The following is a 17725-nucleotide window of genomic DNA, read 5'->3' as shown; positions in this document are numbered from 1 at the left end:
GACCACAGACCAGGTGGCTTAAACAACAAAAATTTATTTTCTCACAATTCTGGAGGCTAGAAGTCCAAGATCAAGATGTTGTCAGGTTTGGCTTCTCCTAAGACATTTCTCCTTGGCTTACAGATGGCCACTTTCACACTGTGGCCTCGCATGGCCTTTTCTCTGTGTATGAACAAATACACACAAATCTCTGGTGTCACTTTTTCTTATAAGGACACAAGTCCTGTGATATTAAAGCCTCACCCTTATGACCTCACTTAACCTTTTTTACCTTCTTATAGTCTCTGTCTCCAACTCACAATGAAGGTTAGAGTTTCAAAATGGGAATTTGGGGGGGAAACAATTCAGTCCATTATAGTACTGTATGCAGTTTATTCCCCTTTCTTCTTTGAAGATTTTGCTAACTGGTGATATTTGATTTTATATTGCTGGGGATGGTGCAAACACATTCCAAACTCACTGACAACCTTCATTCCTTGAAGCTGTCTGTTAAAGATGGGTTTTTTATTGTATGTTATATGATTTGAATATTTTTAAGCAATTCCTAGCTAGGTTTATTATTCCTGGAATGACATATTCTAATAATTACATTAGAAAGTTTTCTAAGGTTCATTCTACTTTCTCATTACTTAGTATAATTTTAATGTAGCTGTATGGTTTGTGAAACATCTGTCTTAAAAGTAGAAGATGATTGTATGCCAGAGATAATATGTGAACAATGTTTTCCTCTTCTTTAAGAGCTATCTGGAAATGGAAGGAAAGAATGTTTAAAAATGATAAGGCTTGATTAAGATCTAAACTGCCCTCTTGTTTTTCACATCTCTTCTATATTGGAGTTTACTAACCTGGAGGGATGAAAAGTGGCTAAAATTTTTGCTATTCCTGCATTAAAATTTTCCTCTGTTTCAGAGGAAAAAGAAAATATGCCTGCACTTGTTAAACGTTGTGACACTTTTTAATTAGCAGAAATCTAAGTCAGAGTTCTGTAATCTTCAAAATATTTTTTCCATTAAAAGCAAGATGGAAACGAATTTCCAAAAGCAACCACTGGATAATTTTCATTAAATTGATAAACTCACAAGTTTATCATATTGTACATGAGATGCTTTCTACAGTGGCACTGCTGGTATTACAAGGTTACTGGAACCAATTCCAGATGGTTTTTGCCCTGGATAAAAAGGTCTTTTATTCTAATGTTAGATAATATGACACATGCCTGTAGATTATTCTTTAAGGTAAGACAGTAGTCACTCTGGAGGTGTAAAATAGTACATGTATTCTATTTGTGTATCTGCACAGAAGCCAGACAAACATAAAGAGGTTTGTTGTATGTAAAAACTTAATTGAATAGAATTTTAATAAAACAAAAAAACTTCTAGTGGCCTTCATTTAAGTGCCAAATATTTGTGTCTGCTTTCCCAGGCTAGACAGCCAAGTCGGCGGATCCACTGATGCTATAAACATCCAGTTTACTAGAACTCCTGCCCATTCTTATGAAGCCAGGAAGAATCACAGGTACCACGGCCAATTATATACAAGTGACAGGACTTTCTCCTTCTGTTTTTAAAACTCATCTTACTTTAAACCTCCCCTTGCTTTGAAATGCAGAAATTTCTAATGTTATCAGTTGCTTTATGTAAACAGCTCCACACAAAGGTGTTGCATTAGCAACTAGGTCGTTGGTAAGCTTTGATATCTGGGTAGGAAAGTGTAAATGTTATTTTTTTCTGAAAATTTTACATAAAAAAAAACTGTGACACTGGTGTTGACATTCTTTAGGCAGATTTTAAAGTTTCATTAAATTAGTTGTTATCATGTTCATTAAAGTTCATTAAAGTCAACTTTTTATTTTGCTTTCCAGATTTTTATTTAAATTCTAGTTAGTTAACATTCAATGCAATATTGGTTTCAGTAGATTTCACTGATTCATCACTTACGTACAACTCCCAGTGCTCATCACAAGTGCCCTCCTTAATACCCATCACTCATCTAGCCCATCCCTCCACCCACCTCCCTCCATACAACCCTCAGTTTGTACTCCATTGTTAAGAGTCTCTTAAGGTTTTTTCCCTCTCTCTCTCTTTTTCCCCTTTCCCATATGTTCATCTGTTTTGTTTCTTAAATTCTACATATGAATGAAACCATGTGGTATTTGTCTTTCTCTCACTTATTTTTCTTAGCATAATACACTCAAGCTTCATCCATGTCGTTGCAAAGGTCAAGATTTCATTCTTTTTATGGTTGAGTAATATTCCATTATGTATATGTGTACACACACACACACACACACACACACATACACACATTTTTCCATAGTTTGGCTATTGTTGATAATGCTGCTGTAAACATTCAGGTGCATGTACCTGTGCTTGAATGTGTACTTTTGTAACCTTTGTGTAAATACATAGTAGTGCAATTACTGGATCGTATGGTAGTTCTATTTTTAACTTTTTGAGGAGCCTCCATACTGTTTTACAGATTGGCTGCACCAGTTTGCATCCAGTTTGCATTCCCACCAACAGTGCAAGAGGGTTCCCCTTTCTCCGCACCCTTGCCAACACCTCTTGTTTCTTATGTTGTTAATTTTAGCCATTCTCACAAATGTAGGCTTAGAGACCTCAGCAACTCCTTAAAATGTAATAACATTAGTATCATAGGAGTCCCAGAAGATGAAGAAAGAGGAAAGGGGGCAGAAGGTTTAGTTGAGCAAATTATAGCTGAAAACTTCCTCAATCTGGGGAAGGGCACAGACATCAAAATCCAAAAAGCACAGAGAACTCCCATTAGATTCAACAAAAGTCAGCCACCACCAAGATACATCATCGTCAAATTCACAAAATACACAGACAAGGAAAGAATCCTGAAAACAGAAAGGAAAAAATCCTTAACCTACTAGAGAAGACAGATCAGGTTTGCAGCAAATCTGTCCACAGAAATTTGGCAGACCAGAAGTGAATGACATGATATATTCAATGTCCTAATATATGGGAAAAATATGCAGCTAAGGTCAACTTTTTGAGGTTTGTGGGGAAAGTTACGGTTTGAAAAATAGGAATGGGACACCAGGGAAACACATTAAAATGTATTATAAATATTCAAAATAGTCTTCATGCTCTACAACAGATATTCTGAGCGACCGACCAATTTCCATAGCAGCGTCCTGGAAGTAGGCCAAAACAGTGGACATCAGGAACAAAATAGGAGATGTGAAGAAATTTTGCAGAAGGGGATTAGTATCCCTTTAACAATTACATTTCAAAAGTTATAATTTAAAAGGAATATATAAACACTATTTTTTGCATTGAATTGGATAATAGCCTTGCTGTTTTTATTATCCTTGTAAATAAGCTTTTTTTTTTTAATTTTTTTTATTTATATATGAAATTTATTGTCAAATTGGTTTCCATACAACACCCAGTGCTCATCCCAAAAGGTGCCCTCCTCAATACCCATCACCCACCCTCTCCTCCCTCCCACCTTTAAACATTAAGTAAATGGTTCGTGTTACAGCTCCAATGCTGAAACCAGGCATGCAGGACCAAAGGATACTGTGGTATACACAAGGACCTATGTGGAGAACAGGTACTGGAAATTTATTTAAAATATTTTGCTACATTTACTCTAATTTTGAAATCATCTATGTTAGGAGAGATGCTATTATTTTGGAGTATGTTTGCTTTTCTCAAACAGAAGACCATTTAGGGGTATATTGAGTTCTAGGTATATCATTCTTTATAATGTTTCCAATATTAAGTAGTTGGCAAATAACCATTGTCATTGGATGAACCAAATGCTTGAATATAACAAGTATACACATAATAGGATAACCACGTGAAAGTTCTCACATGATCATATATAACTATACATTTATAACAAGCCTACAAAATTACACAATGCAAAATTACACAAAGTTACTCAGATACTCTCATGCTAATTTTGAGTCACACTTTAATTAAATAGTTCTGTACACTATTCTGGTTCTATCTAATCTAATCTATCTGTCTGTTTACCTCTCATCTGAAATAAGGGGTGTTACCTTTAGTAGGTACACTCTGGCCCAAATTACAGAGAATGGATATCCAAAAAAATCTGCTGCTTGGAGTGATGGATGTTGAGAAGAATGTCAACCAAGATCATGAATTCACAACCTATTTGATTTTCAGGGAGTATAAAAATAAGAATTAGCCTACCTGTGGAGTAATATACTGGTTAGGACTACAAATGTGATGTACGTGACATATGTGTTAACCAGAGCCCATTTCAAAGAGGGGAGACTATCTCTAGAGAGGGGTTCCTGAAAGGGCTCTGGGAAATTCAATACATGTCAGAAAATGGACAATTTTCCAAAAAAACAAAAAAGGTTTCTCAAAACCACACCTAATTTACTTTGTAAAATGCAGGCTCAAGTTTGATTTTTCTGCTGAATCTAAATCTCCCTAAACTCCACACTGATGGTGTAGGATAGTGTAGAGGCCCTAGCATCAGATTTGGGATGGAGTCTGTCATTTACTAACCAAGTGGTTTTGGCAAAATCTACTTAACTTCTTCAAGTCTCAATTTCCTTATCAAGAAAATGGAAGTAATAATATATGTATCATGCACAAATGTGTGCAAACTCTTACTGAGCATTGTGGGTTATGTATTCCGAAGATACTCTATTTCTTTTCTTTTTTATATTCTTTTTTAAAAGTAAATATAATTTATTGTCAAATTGGTTTCCATACAACACCCAGTGCTCTTTCTGACAATAGTCTGCCTGTGGACAATTGGAGGGAGAAAGATTTCTTATTTAAAAATCCCAGGTAAAGTCTGTGGAATTACCACTCACCCTATGAAATAATAGGAATGTATTGCTTCCAGCCCTAATATACTCACAGGTAGCATAAGTAGTTGGGAAGCAATTATGAGCTGCCAGCTGGTTAGTGTATTGCAAGTTTCATTTGTCTCACAGAAGGACTGACATTTACAAACTGGGGCAGTCTGAAAAATAGAACAAAGGGGACTTAAAATTACACTTTTTTGCTTTCATTCTAGACTCTTCTTTCTTGGATGTTTTCAAGTAAAAATAAACATTTCTACAGCTTTCTCTAAAAGTTTAAGAGTCTCTGTGTCTCTACACAGAGAATGTTGATGTTGTGAATGCTGATGTTTCTATGTGCTTACACTGGCCCATGCTTTGCATATTTCCTTTTCCGTGTTAGATTACATGTGGCTTTCCTATAGCAAATGAATGAGGGAGGGGCAAGCATGCATGTCATGAGAAATGATAACTTCTTTTCCTGCTCACGCTTTTTCCTGCGCTCCTTGTCCTATGCTCTATTTCCTTCAGTAGATTTGTCAATTTATATCAACCTGGAGGTGGCTTGTGCATCAGCACTTTCCACATTTAAAAAAAAAAAAAAAAAAGAAAGAGGTTAGTACATGGTCCTAACTTGTAACATCATAGAGAATAATGACAAAGCTGCATGAGGTGTGTGTGCTTTGTCACCTGTGTATGGGTGTGTACATCAACACTAGGGAAATAGCTCAGTCCTCACATGTCAATTTTGTTTGTTTCTAGTAAATTACTGAAGGATGGATATCAGGAGAATATCTCTGGAAAATACATACAAACTGTTTATTCAACTTCAGATAGGTGAGTTGGTCTACATTTACATATCTAAAAGTATATATACATATATATATACACACACACATATACGTATGCATATATATACATACATACTTATATATACATATATTCGCATATATAGGTGTATATACTTATATATACAACATTTTATATATTTTAGTGTATATGTATATACGTGTGTGTATATACTTTTACATGTTATATATATTTTATATTCATATTTGATATATTTTTATTATATATATAATACTGAAATACATGATTCTCATCCATTGAACTTAGAGATACTAATTAAGTGATTGTTACACGTGTGTATGGATGGAACAACGTACAACAACCTCTGCATCCAGGAATTCATTCCGTGGCTTCCTGGCTGTTTCTGCTCTTTAATTGCTGTACTTTATTCCAGCAGAGCTTTCCATGCCCTACAGCTGCCTGCCAGACCAGCCACTCAGCTGTTGCTGATTCCCAGGAGTCCCTAGTAATGCCACATATTTAGTGTCTAGGCTTCATTGCATCACTTGACTGTGCCCTCAGCCCTTTCTCCTTGTGGTTTTCCAGAGCCAGCTCACCTACAAACAGCTGCATAGAGATGCTGCTATGACCCAGTCTGGGCCCACAGTCAGTTCCGAGGACAGGGGTTGCAGTGATTATCAAGTTAGTGCTAGTATGTTGACCCCAAGCTTTCACTGTTGGTGATCTTTTTTTTTTTTAATTTTTTTAATGTCTACTTTTTTTGAGAGAGAGAGAGAGAGAGAGAGACAGAGACAGAGACAGCATGAGCAGGGGAGGGGCAGAGAGAGAGGAAGACACAGAATCCAAAGCAGGCTCTAGGCTCGAAGGTGTCAACACAGAGCTGGATGCGGGGCTCGAACCAACGAACCGTGAGATCATGGCCTGAGCTGAAGTTGGATGCTTAACTGACTGAGCCCCCCAGGTGCCCCTGGTAATCCTTTTTTTACCATTTAATGTTCAGTGGGGTGCATAGATGATGCTCTTGAGAGTATGACCTGCAGGTTTCCAGTGGAGAAAATTAAAATTATTAGCATTTCAACTCAACCACTGGAAATCAGCTGTAATGCAAATGTGTAACATTCTATTAGTGATGTTCCTTTATAGGAGAGGCTAGAAATATGACTTATCAAGGGTAAGGACATATCTTATTTTTATGCACAGCCTAAGCTTGTAATGCAGTGTTTGGCACCTAAGGCTGTTCAGTAAATGTTTTCTGAAAAAAATAAACTAATGCTGTATTTGCGAAGGAAAACATGGATGGGCCAGGCACCAAAATTCTATCCTCTTTCTGTCACTCTTTTAAGATCTTGTATTACCAGTGATCTTCTGAGTGTCTTGCTTTTAAAGCACACTTTTTAGAAAAATAAAGTCATCTACACAAGTATTAGAATTACAAATGCTGCCTAAATAACCAGAAGCAAACAAATAAAAACAGCTTTTTTTCATAATGCTTTGAGAAGGTCTTTGGCTAACAATATAATCCTTTTTTTTAAAGTTTATTTTATTTCTTTTGTGTGTGAGAGAGAGAGGCAAAGAGGGTGAGAGAGAGAATCCCTGTTCACATGGAACCCAACATGGGGCTCAAACTCGTGAACCATGAGAGGTAGTCAATAAAGTCGGTCGCTTAACCGACTGAGCCACCCAGGTGCCCCAACAGTATGATATTAATAAGGACAACACTATCATCCGAGCCTTCCCTGGGCTGATATTATCATTGTTAACTTAAGGAAGGAAAACATTCTTCACAAAAGTATTGCTCTTAATATGAAGAATTTCAGTTCCGCTATTAAAGTGGTCCTTGAAATTTTCCATAGTCATCAGAGCAAAAGTCAATTCTCTGTAAGACCAGCCCGTCAAGCACCTTTTTTCTGTTGATTGTTGTGTGAAATTAGCTATGTCCCCAGAGTTCTTATCTAAGCATTTCAATCCCATTGAAAGTGGCTTCCCACTTAACAAGATAAAGTCTAATTCCTTTGCACAATTATTTATGGGCCTTTAGAACCTGCTCCTACTGAATGTTGATGGCCGTTTAATCACTCCAGATACTTTTTTCACTAGCACTTTGGTACGTCCTGTTTGTCCTGCTTGAAATTCCCCCATTATGCCCCTCCACACCTCGCCCAACTCACCTTGAAAGCCCCTTTGTCTTCAAGCTTTAACTCATGTGGCACTTTTTCCACAACGGCTTTCCTGACTCTACCCCAGGGAATAGTTGCTTCGTTAGCCGTGCTCTCCTAACTCTCTCCACGTATCCATAATATGCTATGATTATTGAATCACACACCTGGCTACCCTCGTGGAAAAAAGGAGACTGTCTCACTCTTCTTCATATTCCCAGCTCTTACCTCAGTGCCTCTGGGAATGGAAGAAGATTGGAGAGTGCCTGTTTTCTACCCTTGACAGGATTACAATATTACATGCGAAATTTAAGTATGTGTGCATGTATGTTTATGTATATGCATATGTATGAATTTCCCCATAGGGAAGTATTTGCCAGGAACATATAAGGAATTAGGTGTAGAGTTAGTTGAAAGGGGAAAATATTTATTAATATGCATAAGGACTAGGAAATTCTTAGAATGACTGAGAGTATAAAACCAGACACATTTCATCTACTTAAATCCCTTTCTTCTTTTACCTCCTTCTTCCACCCATTTTCCCTCCTCTCTGCTTCTAGTCCTGGGCTTGATCATAGGAGCATGGCTCCTGGGCACGACTAGTTCACTTTCACACAGTAAGCCTGATAGTCCTCATGGGCAGGCCTAGAGGTGACACAGGGACTCTGGGGCCACACTGCCTTCATTCAAATCCTGCCACTGCCACTCAACTGGCTGCATGATGAGAGCAAATTTATTACCCTTCTGTGCTCAGTTTCTTCTTCTGTAAAAGGATGTAAAAATAACAGTACCAGCTTCTCAGCAATGTTGCGAGCAAGAAATGAGTTTATATAACCAAATGCATGGAAAGCACTCTGCATGTATTATAAAGCATATTAGCACTATATAAATATTGGCTATTTTTATTTTACCCTTCTATTATGTACCCTACTCTGAAAATTTCAGGCCTGACTGCTAGTTCCCTGAAACTAGTAAATTCTGCAAGGTACTATTTAAGACAGTCCTAGTCCCTTCCAAAAGGAAAAAAAATCCCAGAGTTGTTGGCCTTTCTTAAGGTTCTTTGTGACCTGAGCTCTTTCGGTCTTGCTGATCATATCTATGGTTCATTTGTTACTGAACAGTCTCTTTCCAAAGTAAATAACAATACTCTCTTTTCCTCATCAAATTTGTGGTGGGGTTATATCTTGTTGGAGAATATAAATTTTGTCATGAAAGCTACACCAATATTCTGATTCTTACAATGACACCAAGAGACTTGTCATAGGAGAACATTTTGGGGACTCTAGACCCCAGAGTCTGGGGTCCTACAGACCCATCACTTGTGAATTTATGAAAATGATTTAAAAATTTTTTTATATTTATTTATTTGAGAGAGAGAGAGAGAGAGAGAGAATGAGTTGGGGAGGGACAGAGAGAGAGGGAGACATAGAATCTGAAGCAGGCTCCAGGCTTTGAGATGAGCTGTCATCACAGAGCTTGATGTGGGGCTCAAACTCACGAACTGCAAGATCATGACCTGAACTGAAGTCGGACGCTTAACTGACTGAGCCACTCTGGAGCCTCAAATTTACCAAAACACTCTTGAACGGATTTGTACTTTTGTCCTATTGAATGTTTTGAGAGTTAAAATTTTATATTAATCTACAGCATAATTTTTCTATAATATATGCAAATTAATAATTCAAACCCCTCTTCTAGCTTCAAGGGGTTATGAATGACCTAGTTCAATTAAGAAACTGTGAACATCTTTGCCTTGCCCAGCTGCACTCTTGATTGCTAATGAATTAATAACTTGAGATTTGTCTTCATCTTAATTCTTTGATATCATTTTGAGGTAGCTAGGAGAATCAATTCTATCGCTAGAACAAGTAAGTCCCCAACTTTCTTTGATTTTCACACAATTTCCTGAAGTATCAACAAAATTAAGGTATCATTTCCACATGTCTTTGTGGGGAATACATCCATCTTTTGCATGATGACAAATTTACTTGTAATTGCTTATGTCTCTATAGGTCTGTCATCGAAAGAGAAATGTGCACTTACTGCCGGCAACCACTGGGCACAGACACTAAAATGATTTTAGATGAATTACAAATTTGCTGCCATTCTACTTGCTTCAAGGTAAGGGTATGTTTATTGCAGTTCATTAAACACAGCATTGCATATGACTAGGATAAAAATAATTATTTAATGAAATACATGCGATGAAGTTAAAACTTTCAGAAATGTTCTCATCCACATTAATAATGCACTACTTAAATATTTCTAGGAGTTATGCAGCCTCAACCTCAAAGGTTTATAATTACTATCTTGGCTTTAGGCTTAGAGTTGATTACTGACACATTTATTACTCTTACCCTGGAGATTTAAATCTGTGAAAATATAAACACTTGTTCTCTTTATAAAAGTTTTTGCAACATTTTAATGAATCATGCATTACATAAAAAAATAATGAAATCCAGAAAGAAAAAGAAATTATTGAGAAGAAAGTTAGCAGCTTTTTATATGGTATATGTATTCAGGATGGATAGACCTCACAATAGTTGAAACTCAGTCGGCTTTTGAGAACGTGATTAATTCTAACTAATTGTGGCTTAGTATAATAATAATAAAGCTTATGTGGTACAGTGCTTCAGTTTGTGGCTATATGCCATTTCTTTTACTTCTCAAAATAATATTGGGTAGGTCAACGGGACGGTTGTTGATGTAAACAGATGAGCACTGAACTGGAAGCCTGAAGGCCTGAGTTCGAGTTCTAACTTTCACTAACTATGGCTATAATTTTGGACAATCACCTAATTAGCTTGGCTTCAGTTCCCTTATCTGTAAAATGGGGTAGCTGATTAGACTAGTGGTTCTTAATGCTGGCTGTATGTCATAATCATCTGGGGAAATTAGGAGAAAAACAGAATGGTTGGGGCCAGACGCAATTAAATAAAAAATCTCAAAGATGCTTCCTTTTGGTATTTTTCAAAACTCCTTAGATAGAACTAAGGGCAGCCAATTTGAGAATCATTTGCTTAAATCCAAGGGTCCTTTTTGTGCTGACGTTCTGTGGTTGATGCAAATTATCTAATTCAGTCAAGTAAATGTAATACTTTAACAACTGATTGCTTCTCCTTCAATTAGCTTCAGACAGTGACACATAGCAATCAGATATATGGTGTCTCATTTTGAGAAAAAAAATCCAATTTTAGGCCATAGGATATAGAATTCCACATAAAATAAAAGCTATTTTATTTATTTATTTGTTTGTTTATTTATGATTTGCTTAAAGCTATTATACAGAAAACTTTTTAAAATAAAGAGTTCTCCTGATTATGACTTTTAGTAAAGAACAATAATGTCCATTTATTATATTTCAAATGATTTGTTTCGATTTTCAATTTAATTATAAAATACTACTAGCTGAAAATAAAAATGTCCCCACACTCATAGGAAAAGATATATTATTCTATAGCCATGATAATAGAACTACCTGGACTAATTGATCAATGACAATTTGCTTTAGTGAACTCGCCTCTGGAAGCCAACAATCAGAGACAGGCTCATGCTTGAAAGTCAGCCAGTTGGCAGGTGAACTTGTTTGCAATGAGCACAGGTCTAAGGCAGATGTCAACCCTTTTCTATCTCCATAACCAACACAACACAAAACAAACTGTTCCCTAAACCTTATGTAAGATCAAAAGTTGTTTTGTCCAATGAGACTGTAACTGGACAGCATAACTTTTAGTAAGCAAACAAGGATGCTTTGTGTTTTTGTTTGAGATCTTGAGTGGTGATTTTATGTTTGGCATAACCAACTTTTGAAAATTTTTATCTACTTTATTGTGAGTTCAGGAGAAACTTCAGTGGTATATATACCCTGAAATGTACATTTTCAGAGTGGAGAGACGTTGTGAGTATTTATTTGAAAATTTCAGCAGTAGGATCATAAACAAGTGCATTCTCACTTTCCCTGTGGGTTCTCTTTCAAATCTGAGTGTTGCTATGAAGGATGGTACTGAATGAATTGAAAGGGCTTTTCTATCCCTTAAATTACAGTTAAGAGTCTACATATATAATGTGTGTAAATTTTACATATTGTTTTTTTCCTTAGTGTGAAATATGCAAACGGCCTTTGGAAAACCTACAAGCAGGTGACAGTATTTGGATTTATAGACAGACAATACACTGTGAGCCTTGCTACTCTAAAGTTATGGGTAAGTGTTAAGCTCTTTAAGGAATGATCGCTTTTACTAATGTTAATGTGCACTTAATATTGTTGAAATGAAGGATTTCAATAAAGTAAAAAGTATTTTATCAATTCTACTTAGTTAAGAATTTAGCTGAAGATAGTTATACTATGGTAGTATTTTAGGGTATAAAATCAGCCAACATTTATTATTGTCTCCTGATATCAGACCAGACATAGTACAACTAGGCAAAGAGGATTTATTTTGGAAATTTTTCTATTTTTTTTCTGAACAAAAATAGATCTTTTCTGCTCAAATAATTGTGTGAATTGAAGTCCATTTCTGTGAATGACCTTTCATATTTGTCCTGAAATATACATTTGTACCTAATTTGATTATTCCACTAACTGCTTTTTAATGTTACTTTTAAATGGGAAGTTTAGAGCTAGTTCTATATACTTCTATATTAAATACAGCATCAAGTATTTTTTGTGAGTTTAAGACCAACTTTACTATAATTTGGGCTTTTAATTGGCATAAATGGTGTGAGAAGAAAGCACTAAGGACTTGAGTTTTTAATTCATTTTCTTTAAACAGCATGAAAACTTTAAAAGTTGATTTAAAAGATATGCACAATGTACACTAAATTAGCAAAATAAAATGCTACAAGACTTGATCAGTTTTTAATAGCCAGTATTTTATTTTTAATTAAATGGTAAGTAGATAGAATAATCAGAATGATATTGGATAGCTGGTCAACAGCACAATGTGAAGGTGAGTTTTCTGATGCCTCATTGGTATGGTGAATGAAGGAGGAGCATGTGTGATTCTCACACGGGATCCGAAATATGGAATTTAACGACAAATGTGTGACATTAATGAGGTACTGGGAGGCTACATCTGGAAAATGCTCTGAGAAATATTCAGAAACCCACGTTCCATCAGGCTACAGTTCCAATTACAAGAACAAACCTAATTATATTCATACTTTGCCTTCTATTTTCTGCTTTCCCTAGCCAGTTCCCATATTCCATTTTCTTCCTAATTCAGCAGCCTTATCATGATACAATATTATATCAAGGGACTTGATGTGCATGGTGGCAGCTCTAAAACTTTCAGTCTTCCAGAAGTCCACAAAATGGTTTAGGAAATATGACTACCAAAAGACTCAGAAGTCTTTGTGCCTTCCTCCCTGACTATGTGCACCCCATATGCATTGCTATTTTATCGGACACAGCAGTTGTCAAGATATGACGCTCAGAGGAATCTCCTAAATATGAGCGCCAGGCATTGGTACTTTGTGTTCATGGTATATGACCAAAAGCCAGAGTGATGAATGCAGCAGAAATAAAAAATAAAATGTTTAATCCACCACTACCTCCTTGATGAATGGCTATTTAAAAAACTTCCGTTACAGGCTTATTTTTGTACTGAAGTTGTATTTCTAACTGTTACTTTCTTTAAATTTTTCAGCAAAGTGGATTCAATAATTCTGGCACATGGAAATCAAGATAAAAGCATTTATCAGGATGTTAAAATTTTATTTTAAGAATATGTAATCTAGAAAAGCTTTCACACTGAAGATTGACTCTTGTATACAACTAACAATTCTGCTATTGCATAAATAATCTGATTGCCTTCCATAAAGTCATATACATAAAGGAAACCATCTAATATCTGGCTAGATTTAGCCATGAAAAATTCAAGTGGTTCCATTTACCAATGTCAAAGGAATGATGCTTCTCATGGCAACGAGCTCTGTCAACACTAACTAGGTCCGTCTCTGCTCCGTATGTGAGCTGTGCATCGTGGTGACCATAGTAGACAAGTTTCCCTTTTTGTCATCTTTGTTTCCCTACAGACTTGAATTTACAGATATTATTGACATCCTGATGAACTGTCAAAAAAGCAAGATATGCATGTATATCTTTCACATGCAAAAGAAATGTTGATAGAATTGTTTTTTTAAACAAAGTTTGGCGGAAAGGTGTTTCATATAAAGCTGTATGGACCTCAGAGAATCACTTGATCTTTCCAGACAAAATTATTTCTAATGTCCCTTTCTGCTCCTCAGATTATCTGATTCTAAAACACGTGTTGCTTGCTCTTTGAAAGTATATTTGAATATGTGTCTGTTAAGTACATTGAACTAAATAGGGTATCTAAACAATTTAATGTTACCCTTCAATTTACCGCAGAAATGATTTTTATAGAATATTTTAAAAACAAAAAACATGGATTTGTGGGTAATGGGTAAAATCTCATGACATGTATAGTTTACATATTATACCTTGTTAAATTTTCTTTGCATGCATTTCGAAATCTGGGTATATGAATAATTTCTGAGAAATAATGGTTATAGATTACAGAGACATGCTCTTTGGCATATCACATCTACTCATATTACATAGCACTTTACAATTACAGACAGCTTATAAATAAAAATAAAATGAACTACCAGTTACACAGGATCTTTTTGTGAAGTGTCTATAAATATCATTCACTGACATTGATTTTGTCAATTACAGAGATCACAATTTATTATAGCCTATGCCATGCTGGTTAATTTAATTCTTTAGCTGCTTGAGCTGTAGCTTTTAGTTTTAAAGATCTTTTTCTTGAGGAATTGAAAATTCAATAATCATATGTGAGGAATGAGTATTAGTGTTAAAATTGAGAAATTGAACTTATAAACTATTTTATATGCACATAGGAACTGCTTCTCAAAGGAAGGCACGTAGAACACTGAGGGGAGGGTGGAATTTTAGGGAAGCTTAAGGTAGTTGTGAAAAACTGACATCAACTAGGGAGAATAAATGATCATCATGTATTTTCCGAGTGTTGATAAATTTAAAGAATTATTCTTCTGTATAATGATTCCAAGCATCTGTTCCTCTTAGGGCCTGGTCCACAAAGTGTTAAACACAAAATGCTTATCAAAATGCAGCAGCGTATAATTGTTGTCCTATGGAGAAGAAGCCAGAAAAAAACAATTAATAATAATTTGATATTCATTAATTCATGCTTGATGAGAAGCAGTGGTAATTGAGCCATATGTTTTATTGTTCTTTTATTACATGCTATCAAAGTGGATCAAAAGAAATAATTTTCTTAGGGTTGAAATTAGTGACAGAAAAGGGAGGATGGAATAGTATCCCTGCCTTTTATATAAAGTGTATTAACATCTCAATGCCTTTGTAGTAATTAAAAATCATTTGAATATCATTTCAGAAGTATTCTACTTTTTAATGCTTCATTTAAAAAAACTTAAAAGGAACATATTTCTCACTTTTCTGTAGCTGTTTAATGGACCCTTTCTTCTATAATAATGTATTAAATTAAACCCAAAGCTGTTATAAAAATGGAATAAATATAGAGTGGAGAGATCAGGGCTTCCAATTCACGAAGACCACTTCATTTTGTCTGGGTTTATTTGCACCATCAGAATACAGATTTCTAAGACATTTGGAAGATCTCTTTTTTTTTTTTTTTTCAGCCAATCAATTATGTTATTATTGGCATACTTTTCCTGGACACAATTGCCTAACTCTCAGAATACCAGGTCCTGAATTCTATTGCTAATTAAGAGATACCTCTAAAAAGAATGAACTGCTGCAGCATGACAATATCCTTCTAAAAAAGCAAAATGGAAGAAATATAATAATCTTGGAAATAGAATTTGTTAAGATAGTATTCTTTGTTTTAATAAGGTGAAGAAATAAAAATGTATTGGAGAAGTAATCTGTACACCCTAATTGTCTGATTGCAACCACTCCTCTACTTAGATATGAGTGACAACATATGGTCCAGCTCTGACTGTCAATGCAGAGTCGGACTTGTTTACTACCATAAAAACATCATGAGTGTTTGGAACGTTTTCCTACTCAGCTTGATTCAGAGCTCTACCAAAACAAGGGACTGTTTGGTCTACATTATGGCAAACTAACAATGATGATGTTGATTTTTATTCTTGTGTGTGTATACTACTGAATTTACTGGTTATTTTGTGACAGTGTAAATAAGTTGCCTCCACCTATTCTTAAGTACTCAGCATTTCCCAGGAGCACCCATAAATATCTCTGTTAACTTGGGCATGCCCTTTCCCTCATGGGCCTATTCACTATTTAAAATGTGAGATTTAAAGGCGCCTGGCTGGTTCAGTCGGTGGATCATGAGATTCTTGATATCAGGGTTGTGAGTTCAAGTCCCATGTTGGGGGTAGAGTTTACTTAACTAAAAAAAATTTTTTTTAATAAAAATAAAATGTGAGATTTAGAACATTTAGAACTTGTAGCCACCAGCTCAAACATTGCATGAATCTGGGAATCTATTCCTGCTGCTTATCCCATTCTGAGATGATCTCTTTTGTTAGATGCCTAGGAGTTGTTGAATGTTTCATATGTATTTATTTTTTCTTTTTATCTTTTGGCCCTCTACACCCATTTCTCCTACCCCCAACCCTAACCCTTGCCTGTGGTAATCACCAATCTATTCTCTGTATCTATGATCTTGTTTTTGTTTTTTGCTGTTGTTGTTGTTGCTTACGATTCCACATATGAGAGATCATAGTGTACTTGTTGTTCTCGATCTGACATACTTTAATTAGCACGGACCTTAAGGTCCATCATGTTGTTGCGATTCACATTTTCATTTTCTTTGGATAACCACCAAGAAGTGGAATGGCTGGATTATAGGATAGTTTTATTTTTAATATTTTGAGGAACCTCCATACTATCTTCCACAGTAGCTGCACCAATTTACATTCCCATCAGCAGGGGTTTCCTTTTCTCCACCAACCCTTGTTATTTCTTTTCTTTTTGATAATAGTCATTCTAACAGGTGTGAGGTGATATCTTACTGTGGTTATCTGGCATATAGAAATGCAGAAGAGTTTTGTGTATTGATTCTGTATCCTGTAACTTTACTGAATGTGTTTATTAGTTCTAACAGGTTTTGTTTTGTTTTTAGTTCCAACATTTTTTTGATGGATTTCTGTATATAATATGTCATCTGCAAATAGTGACATTTTTACCTCTTCCATTCTAATTTGGATGACTGTTATTTCTTTTTCTTGCCTAATTGTTCTGGCTAGGACTTCCAGTACTATGTTGAATAAAATTAGTGAGTGTGGGCATCCTTGTCTTTTTCCCAATCTTAGAGGAAAAGCTCTCAACTTTTCACTATTGAATATGGTGTTAGCTGTGCCCTTGTCATACATGACATTTATTACATTCCCTCTATACCCACTTTCTTGAGAGTTTTTATCATAAATGGGTGTTGAATGTGTCAAATGCTTACCTGCATCTGTTGAAATGATCATATAATTTTTATCTTTCATTTTGTTAAGGTGGTATTGACTGATCTGTGGATGTCAAACCATCCTTGTATCCCACTTGATCATGGTACAATCATGTATTATCCTTTCAATCCGTTGTTGGATTCAGTTTGCTAGTATTTTGGTAAGGATTTTTGCACCTATGTTCATCAGGGATATTGGCTTATAATTTGTGGCATTTTTGTCTGGTTTGTTACCAGCATAATGCTGGCCTAATAAATGAGTTTGGAAGAGTTCTCTCCTCTTCTATTTTTTTGGGGGAGACTTTGAGAAGGATTGGTATTAATTCTGCTTTGAATGTTTGGTAGAATCCACTAGCAAAGTCATCTGGTCCTGGACATTTGTTTGTCAGAAGGCTTTTGATTATGGATTTAATTTTCTTACTAGTAATTGGTCTGTTCAGATTTTTTATTTCTTCATGATTCAGTCTTGTTAAGTTGTATGTCTCTAG

General features: G+C 35.5%; 1 protein-coding gene across 18 annotated transcripts in view; it reads left to right on the top strand.

Annotated features, from left to right (window-relative positions):
* Positions 1–15164, top strand: part of SCEL (sciellin) — a 322196-nt gene extending 307032 nt beyond the window's left edge. For 17 of the 18 annotated variants that reach the window (XM_040487302.1, XM_040487300.1, XM_040487303.1 and 14 more), the window contains 6 exons: positions 1423–1515; positions 3511–3582; positions 5561–5635; positions 9777–9885; positions 11864–11966; positions 13413–15164. In XM_040487302.1, coding sequence (XP_040343236.1) covers positions 1423–1515; positions 3511–3582; positions 5561–5635; positions 9777–9885; positions 11864–11966; positions 13413–13429 — 469 coding nt within the window. In that variant the 3' untranslated portion in view covers positions 13430–15164. The remainder of the gene's footprint in view (positions 1–1422; positions 1516–3510; positions 3583–5560; positions 5636–9776; positions 9886–11863; positions 11967–13412) is intronic. The other variant, XM_040487311.1, reaches the window with a different exon arrangement.
* The last annotated feature ends 2561 nt before the right edge of the window (positions 15165–17725 follow it).

Source organism: Herpailurus yagouaroundi, unplaced genomic scaffold, assembly GCF_014898765.1.
Source record: "Herpailurus yagouaroundi ecotype Mexico unplaced genomic scaffold, PumYag 164, whole genome shotgun sequence".
NCBI lineage: Eukaryota > Metazoa > Chordata > Mammalia > Carnivora > Felidae > Herpailurus > Herpailurus yagouaroundi.
The sequence above is the reverse complement of the archived record's forward strand: the minus strand, read 5'-3'. Positions and strand labels throughout refer to the sequence as shown.